We start from the raw sequence: 9312 nt of genomic DNA on the forward strand, positions 1-9312 counted from the left end.
GACGTTCGGTGATATGTTGGTATTCACCCCATTTTGGGAATAATGGTATTTTTGAAAAATAAAAGTGATAAATGGGATAAACTATTTTAAAATTCAAAGAAACGGTTGGGAGATATTCCTTTTGAAAAACAAAAATTACTTATTTATTATTAGTATTAGTAAGAGTTGGGGTGGTTGGGTTAGACCCAACCTAGCACTTCGACCAGGGGTCCATTGTGCAGCCCCAGCCTTTTAAACATGGAAAAGCCTAGTCTCTGAAATGAATAGCAAGATTTGCTTCGCCGGGATGTTGGAAAGATCGCCTATGCATACTAAGATGCTCAAATCTTTTAGCCGCATAAGAATCACAGACATGAGAGGAAGTTTCCTCCTCTGCAAGGCATGCACTACACATAGGACTCTCACTGATACCAATCAGATGCAGATGTCTATTAAACTGGTAGTGACCCAAAAGTAGGCCCGTAACCACCCTTATACTACTCTTAGAGAGCGAGAGCAACTCAGTTGCTCTTTTCTTAGAAGGCCCAGGAATAAACTCCTTGGCCTGCCGCTGACCTTCAGTCTCAAAGCCAAAGCCTGACCTGCCTCTCAGCCATAGTGCCATGCACATGACTGCGAACCAGGCGATTGGGTATTGGAATAGCAGGTTTAGCACCTGATAACCTAGCCTCCGCACCCTCCTTGGCAGGAGTGTTGGCCATCTCATTGCCATGATGCCCCTCATGACCAGGCACCCAATATAGTTGAACGCTATTATGGGTGCCCAATTCTGAAAGGAGATCCAGACAGCTAAAAACGAGCTTAGAAGTAATACTAAACTGATTAAGAGCCTTAAGGGCTGCCTGACTGTCCGAGAAAATCTGAACAGTCTTGCCCCGATACTTCTTCTTAAGACCGAAGTTTACACAGAAGCAGATGGCCGAAATCTCGGCCTGAAAAACCGTAGCAAAAACGCCAAGGCTCTCAGAGAAGCAAACCTCTTAGTCTGACAAAAAAACTGCAGCACCCATTCCTGAGTGACTCTTGGAGCCATCCGTGAATCAAACAATTTCACCCTTGAAAAATAAAAGTGATAAATGGGATAAATTATTTTAAAATTAAAAGAAACGGTTGGGAGATATTTCTTTTGATAAACAAAAATAATCTTAGTAAATTGCTTCTATAATAACTGTTATATACCATAAAGGTCGAGTCAAAGTGCGACTCAAGAACTCCCAACTTTGGAAACGATTATTTTTATTTCATTCTAAGGAAATTCATTCATGACAATTTTATAAACTAAAAGAGTTGCTACCCGAGATCTTGCTATATTATCTCGAAGCAGAATGAAACCAATTTTAACATTTCGTATTTCAAAACCTATAGGCATATCAGAACAAGTGATGTATGGTTTTCAAGGTTACAGGCACGTGACAAACATATACTAATTCCATCGAACAGGGTTGACGCGAATTTTAGTAGTAATGAGGAAAATTTAGGCTTAATGTTTTTTCTTCTCCTTCCAACTTCTCCTCGCATACCGCTCCACAGCAAAAACTACTGATCTGATATAAAATAAATTTTGTATATATTTTCACTTTATGCTCCCATAGTGGCCTTCCTCAGGCGAAAAATGTACAATTGAGCAAGTCGATAACGACACCAAGGAGTGATAAACACAGTACAAAACGTAAATCCATTCTTTAATAGTTATAATGAAATATGTGATTACAACGTTTTATATATTTAAATATAAAGATCTACAAATACGGAAAAAAATTTTATCAAATATATTGTGTAGATAAAAATATATTATCTACTCTATTTAAATTGACTCTTTTACATAAAAAATATAATTACATAAAGCAGACAAGTTGTTGACTGCAGTAATTACTTAGACAAAATGTGATTCTAATACTGCCCATTCTCTTTGAAATGTTGTATGGTTGTACAAATGATTTGAAATCAGTAAAACACTTAGGACGCGCAAGGTTTAGCATATTGGTCGACAAGTGATGTGCTCTGAAGAAATAAGTCCTATTTATTACGTGTATGGGAATATAATTAGAGATTTTGCTCGTTATTTGATTTCACGATTTTTATGGACTGTACAGACCTTGCTCATATTTTTATTTAAATACGTTAATGGGCAAGAGTAATATAGGACATATGGTTTTAGTTTAAAGGACCCTTCCATTTTTAACATAATACTTTGTGGGTTGATATTAATTTTACTTCGTGGTTCAGTAGGTAATGAAACAAGGTATCTTGTGTTGTCCACTAACACTTAAAAAAAACATCCTATAAAAGAAAAGTGAGATTTGATGAGTTTTGTTTAGATCCATTGATAACCTTTGAAATAAGATGATACTTGAGGTGTTTATTGTTTTTGAGAAATTGTTATTTGATCAGTGTTTTGTGATGTACTGAGATTGGGTGACATTTGGTTTTTGTTTGATAATTTGATTTTTTATGACATATTAATAGTTTTTTTGAAGAAAAAATTAGATTTGTTACGTTCCCCGGTGTACTTCGTTCTCCCCGTACTGGACAATTTAGAGTCCAAATTATTTTCTGGAAATGAAAATTATTAACGTAATTTTCCGTTTGTAGTATTGTACGATACACGAAATTTAAATACGTACCATTTCAGTTGGTACCATTTCACGAGTTACCATTCCGTGTAGCCCAGAGGTTATTAATTAGAACTGAAGGTTTCGGCACCACGCACCGTTAGCGCTCGAGCAAAGCGAGGGCGCGGCGCCATCAGTCGGCAATTTATCGTGGTTCTTTTAATATCAAACGCGTTCCAATTTCAAATAACAAAAATGAGAACCCCAAGATGTTTTTGGCGTTCGTTTAAACAGGATAAATTTTAAGCTTATATAAATTTTGTTTTGGGTAAAATGGGATTGGGTTAAATGGGATTGCGTAAAATGGGATTGCGTACAATGAGATTGGTGTAAATGGCTTGTACAGCGATACAGTGAGAAACACCTACCCCAGGTTAATTATTTCCATACACTCTGGTGACACGTTAGCAGAAAACGGAATGGTCAGTAGCTTTTCTTCAATTACTTCATTTCCAAAATATACCTTGTCAATATTCGGTTTAAAACTCGGAAAATAAATATTCATATTGTAAAGGAAAAAGAATGGATCCATAAAGAGACTAGCAAACGGAGTGTCCATTTTCAAATTAAATAAAACTCGAGCCCCGTCGTTAGAAGTACGAAGTACACCTTTATTTCTTTCAGCTTGATCTATAACTTTTTTGCCCAATTCACAATTCTACAAAAAAACGATTGGAAAAACATTTTCAGTAAATGACGTTTATTATTAAATTAACAAGTATAAAAGGTAAATGTTAGCTTTCTAAAAAATGTTTAGCAGTGCTGAAGATAAAGTAATTTTTGTAACATTTAAAACTTCATTGGGTGTAAACGGCCCACATTCAAAGACTGAGCTTTCAATTTAAAGGTTTTTCATTTACCTTATTTTTTTATTGCGAAAATATTAAAAAAAATCTAAACGATATATTTACAAAATCTGATCATCGTGTCTCGTCATCCATTCATCAAAATCGCGACGACAAAAATGACAAAACTAGCATTTATATTTGACATGAGGTAGGTCGAAGGATCATAATTGGACAGGTCATTATAGCCGCGTTCACATGTAAGGGCGAAAATGTTTTAAAGTGGTTTCAAACGATTTGAAGGAGGCGTGTGAACAAAAGCGTTTTTTTGGGATACCGATCCAAAGCGACTTTCCGGAACCGATTGGGTAAGCATCGTGAAGCGAATCCACTCACGTTGCCCATGCGAAATAGCTGACCAAAAATTCCAAGGTCTATTTTACCCGTGTCAAAATGGCTGCCGCTCACGAGGAGTGTAGCCGACGTGTTAATCACCGATTTTGATGTAACTCGGGGGTATGTAGACCTTGTGGTAAACATGAACTTCCACCAAGGAAAAAGTTACGCTATGGCAACCGAAAATGTTTTTCACAACATAAAATGAAAAAATCTACATTTAAAAAAGCATGGTATTTTCTCGGTTTCACAGGGTACTTACTTAATGTGAAAATGTTTCGAAAAAAAAATAAAAATACAATTTTCGAATGTCAACTTAAATGCTAAATTGGAACTCTTTTGGGTGAAACTCATAAAATTAGGGTAAAATTGAGAAAATTTCAATGAATTTGATAAATAAAGGAATATTTGCAAAATTTTACCTAAATAGGGTATTGTCAAATAATTGTTTTTTAAATCGACAAAAATTGGATAAAATTGACCAAAATTAGGTAAAATGACCTAAAATGTTTAAGATTGGATAAAATCATGTTAAACCAACTAATATTGTACGTCTAATATGGGGTAAAATGATAAAATTGAGTAAAACAGCCAAAAATTAATAAAATTGAATAAAATTGTGTTAAACCAACAGATTTCGGCTACAATTGGGTAAAATGATAAAATTTTGGGTAAAAAGACAAAATTTGGGTAAAACAGCCAAAAACGTGGCTAAAAATGATTAAAATTGAAAAAAATAATGAAATTTGGTTAAACAACCGGAATTTGGGTTAAATAAATGAAATTGATTAGAATAGTGTTGAATTAATTGTATTGACTAAAATGAACAAACTTGGATAAAAAGAGCAGTATTTACTTAAAATAAATAAGTTTCGAAAAAAGAATATAAAGCCCCAGGAATGGAAGGATTGATATTATTGGCCGCGTGTTTTGGTTGCGCTAGAAACTTCCGGCAAAGCGAATCAGACAGGGTTGGCAAAAAGCCGGCTTTTTTTGAAAACATCCAGACCAGTGGTTTTACTTGGCCATAACCGGTTTTTTTCGGTTATAACCGGCTAAAATATAAACAGTACCTTTTACTTATGTAAGTAGAAATTGTCTGCAGTTATTTTCGTAAATAAGAAACTAAACAAATAAAGCGAAATAACTAAATAAAAAAACTGAATTCTTTTGATTTCCTCGGGAAATTCCCCGTAGTTTATGTGTATGACGCACCGACAGAAGGGAGGCGGCGAACTTTGGAACTTTAAACCTACCGAAAAACTGGTAAAAGTAAACTGGTTTCTAAATATGAAACAAAAAATAAACTAAATTTCTAAATATAAACTATTAATTTACTAAAATATTCATATTGTAATTTTTTTTAACAAAAAGCCACAAAAATCTGGATTTTTTCAAGTGGCTACAACCGGTTTTAACCAGGTGGCTATAACCGGTATGGCTGGTTCTATGCCAACACTGGAATCAGAGTAACCGGAAACGGTTATCGCAACCCGGTCTATCTTTAAAAACGAGAGGCGCAAAAATTCCACTAAACGGAGCTACACCTTCCTTTCCTGGGGCTTTATATTCTTTGTTTCGACTACAATCGTCTTAAATTAATTGAAATTGACTAAAATAAATAAGTTTCGACTACAATCGTCACCACTGGCAAACTGACTGACCGTCAACCTAAGATATTCCAAGCAGACGACATTTGAAAAAAATAAAAACACAAAACATCTCGCGCTTTTCACGAGACCGTCTAGCGCTAAAACAACAACAAAAAATGAAGCGCGTGCCATAAACGCGAGAAACAGCGCGAGATATTTAATATTTTTATTTTTTCAAACGTTGACTGCAAAGAATACCCTTAGAATCCAGGAAAGAAAAGAAATATTAAATATGGAGAACATTAATAATTAAGCTGAAAACAGGACCGCTGCTAATAATTTAGGATCGAATTTTATCATTGATGGACGTGTTTAATACTTCCAATCTATATTATCCCATTTGGCACGTTTATTAGCCTATTTTGAACGTTTGTACACGACCTCGAAATCCTGAAAAAAGTCAGATAATTCGAAAAGGGGTCTAAAGCTGCCAAAATGTCCGGGAATTTGAAATGAGCTCCAAACGTCAGTCAAATTCATTTTAGAGATGAAGATGATGTGGCAGTTTTCCGGTAGCCGAACCCTGGCTTCATAGAATTTTCGTAGATTTTAGTTGTTTTACCAAATTTAGGCAAGGTTATTTAATTTTAAAAGTGATCTCATTTTGGCTTTTTACAATTTTTTTTAACGCTGATAGTCATTTCACTGACTTAATCTCAGTCGGTTTTAGCAGAAGAAAGTAGGGGGGAAAAGAAGTACTACTTTGGTTTTGTTTGTACACGCTCATAGTGTTGAAAATTAAAATATGTTGCAACTGCTCGATGTAAGAAAAGTTGCTCTTTTAAACAATGTATTCATCCTCATTTTACTGCCAAAATCCATGAAAATGACGCCTTGTCAAAGCCGCCTAGATCTATAGATTTGTGAAATTTCATTTCAATAGGTGGGGTAGTTTCTGAGAAACAGTGTTACAGACATACACACATTTGACTCACTAGAGAGGGAGCTTCGATTAAACACAAGTCAATTTTTTTGCAAGTTGTAATTAACGAACAATATTATGGAAAACGTTGAAGTATATATTTTTTAAAAATTGGGGTATTTTGGATGTTAACGAAAAGGTGGTTTTTATCGGAAAAATCCTTAAGTTATAGTAGTTTTCGTTATTAATTAGTGTTTACGAAATTTCAACGAAATCGATAAATTCTTAGTTTTTACTTTACCTTATTTTTAATGTTTTCTTCGGTTTATCTACATTGGTCCTTCATCACTTTTCGTAGTTTGACAGATTTATTTTAGTCAAATTCCATTGATTTAAGACGATTGTAGTCGAAACTTATTTATTTTAAGTAAATACTGCTCTTTTTATCCAATTTCGTTCATTTTAGTCAATGCAATTAATTCAACATGATACTAGTCAATTTCATTTATTTAACCCAAATTCCGGTTGTTTAACCAAATTTCATTCATTTTAAGCCACGTTTTTGGCTGTTTACTCAAATTTTGTCTTTTTACCCAAGATTTTATCATTTTAACCAATTTTAGAAGATATTAGTTGGCTTAACGCAGCTTAAATTCAATTATATTAATTTTTGGTTGTTTTACTCAACTTTCATAATTTTACCCCATATTAGACGATATTAGTTGGTTTAGCACGATTTTATCCATTTTTAAACATTTTAGGTAATTTTACCAAATTTTGGTCAAATTATCGAATTTTTGTCGATTTAAAAAAAAACATTTGACTATACCCAAATCCGGTCATTAAGCTCCAGTTTGAATACAACTAGGCATTTGATATAAATGTCTGACTGGCCAATCTGAAGAGTAATACTTTTCTTAAAATTATATTTATAAATAAATTGACAAGGTTTTCTTTAAATTCAACCAAGAATGTATTTATTTATACTCAGGGAGAATGAATATGTCGAGTCTATCGACGGACACGTTGAGGCCCTAACCCCGTCACGCTAAAGGGGTTGGGGAGGAGGCGGTCTTATTTTTTGCGTCCTCGCAGCAGCGTTAATCACGTCGAAAAACGTAATTTTTAAAAACCAATGAGATTGCAGTATTATTTGATTTTATTAAAGCGGGGGAGCATACCGGGGGCCCCAACGGGTGGAATTGGAGAAACGCTAAAAATAATCTCGACATATTCATTCTCCCTGAGTATAAATAAATACATTCTTGATTCAACTAAAGAAGATTAGTTTAGAAATATTTATATTCCTGTAAAATGAAATGAATTGTAAGGTAAAGAGAAAATATGTTCTGAGAGATTTGGTAAAATTACTCTCCATTGCTAAATTTTTCTTGTTTTTAATCTATAAATAAGTGCATGAACTGAATATTTCTTACCTCCAAAACATTGTAACTGTAATGTGAATAATACAAAATTGGTATAAGATCAGGTTTTTTAAGAACGTCCTGAAGGTTATTAATTTTGTCGTACACAGTCGGTTCATTTGCTTTTTGAAAGCATAGCAATGAATTAATTAGAAATACGCAAAACAGTAACCAAGATCCGAAAGTAATTCTTGATGTTATAGAATTTAAGTTCAACGTTGAGGCTGAAAAAAATATCGTTGTTTTTAAAATAGAGCAGATATAATAAACGCGCTGTTTTGATAATCGAGTGAGATGCAAAATCACCCGTTGTGGTGCTTCTAAAAGCTCAGTTGGACGTCACAACGGGTGTCCAAAGTTGACCACGGTGTTCTAGCGAAATGGTTTGGGCTATCACTTAAATTTATTCGCTTTCCAATTTTACACTACCACGTGAACTATGGAAAGTTTTGGTGTATTTGATGGTGATCCGGGTAAAATTAGGTTCGATCGCTAATAAGAAAAATAAAATAGAAATTCGTCTGCTGAAATCCCAATTTTTTTCGCGCCCTAAGCACGCGCTCGTAAAGTATTAATATTACCAAAGCTAAATTTAAACATAGCAAAACCGAAACACAATCGTAATATTGATATAAAGTTTGAAAATCTTAATAATATTTAAAAAAAAATGATCGAACTGTACAACAGATAAACCTATCCAATATTGATTGAATAAAACAAGCTATTGAAATTTGAGTATCATATATTAAGTTAGAAGAAACCACCTATGGACTGTGCAAAGGATGATAAAATACGCGAATAAGTAGATAAGTCCATAATTAAAAGGGATAAAATAGCTAAACCCTAAACAAATTTGAAGATATTTAAAAACTTACAAATAACTCATACCAATAGGTCTTCGAGCAAACAAAAAGGCGCGAATCTCGGATCAAATAGATCTTCGAGTAAAAAACTAAATAAAAAGTAAATCAAATAGCCAGAAATTCCGGTATCTGCCTATTAGCGCGGTTCCCAAAAGCACGGTTTCGATTATTACGTATATGTATATAAAAATTAATGAAAATAAACAAAAGTAAATTTAAAGGAGATTCCAACCACCCATGGTCTCGAGGTTAAGCGTCCGAGTGCTGTTTAGGAAATCCGAGTTCAAATCTCCGTTGGGGAAAGTAAGTTCAAAAATATATTTCGATAATTTCGATTAATTATCTAAATTTCAGAGTATATAACTTTGAATATGGAATGACTAGGTTAGGTTATTTATTTTTGGGAATAAAATAAGGGATTATTTTTAATGGGAAACTGTCGCGGTAAAAAACCAAATGAGGCCCCACGCTTACGGGAAAGTGCGCAAACAGGAAACCGCGCTATTGGGAACTGCGCAAATGGGAACTGCGCTTTTGAGAACCCGCGCAAATGGGAACTTCGCTAGTGGGCATAAACCGAAATTCCAACGGTAGACCGGTTTCATTCGAAAACCTATTGGTTCGAGTTATTTGTAAGTTTTTATATATCTTGAAATTTGTTTTGGGTTTAGCTATTATCCTTTTTAATAATGGACTAATCTATTTATTCGCGTATTTT

General features: G+C 34.0%; 1 protein-coding gene across 1 annotated transcript; it reads right to left on the reverse strand.

Annotated features, from left to right (window-relative positions):
• Positions 1 to 247: 247 nt before the first annotated feature.
• LOC149933583 (uncharacterized) lies at positions 248 to 1033 on the reverse strand. The gene is made up of 3 exons (XM_090157346.1): positions 978 to 1033; positions 656 to 789; positions 248 to 612 (listed from the first exon to the last, which is right to left on the reverse strand). The coding sequence occupies exons 1-3, from the start codon at positions 1031 to 1033 to the stop codon at positions 248 to 250; spliced, it is 555 nt and encodes a 184-aa protein (XP_090013472.1).
• Between the last annotated feature and the right edge of the window lie 8279 nt (positions 1034 to 9312).

Source organism: Leiobunum rupestre, chromosome 8 (assembly GCF_980474605.1).
Source record: "Leiobunum rupestre chromosome 8, qqLeiRupe1.1.hap1, whole genome shotgun sequence".
NCBI lineage: Eukaryota > Metazoa > Arthropoda > Arachnida > Opiliones > Sclerosomatidae > Leiobunum > Leiobunum rupestre.

Bases quoted from the DNA above. Each gene is read 5' to 3' on its own strand.
- LOC149933583 (XM_090157346.1), bottom strand. From the start codon at position 1,033: ATGGCTCCAAGAGTCACTCAGGAATGGGTGCTGCAGTTTTTTTGTCAG. The intron at 790-977 runs GTTTGCTTCTCT...GCTCGTTTTTAG, and splicing joins TTTTTTTGTCAGACTAAGAG to CTGTCTGGATCTCCTTTCAG. The intron at 613-655 runs GTGCTAAACCTG...CCTGGTTCGCAG, and splicing joins TGCGGAGGCTAGGTTATCAG to TCATGTGCATGGCACTATGG.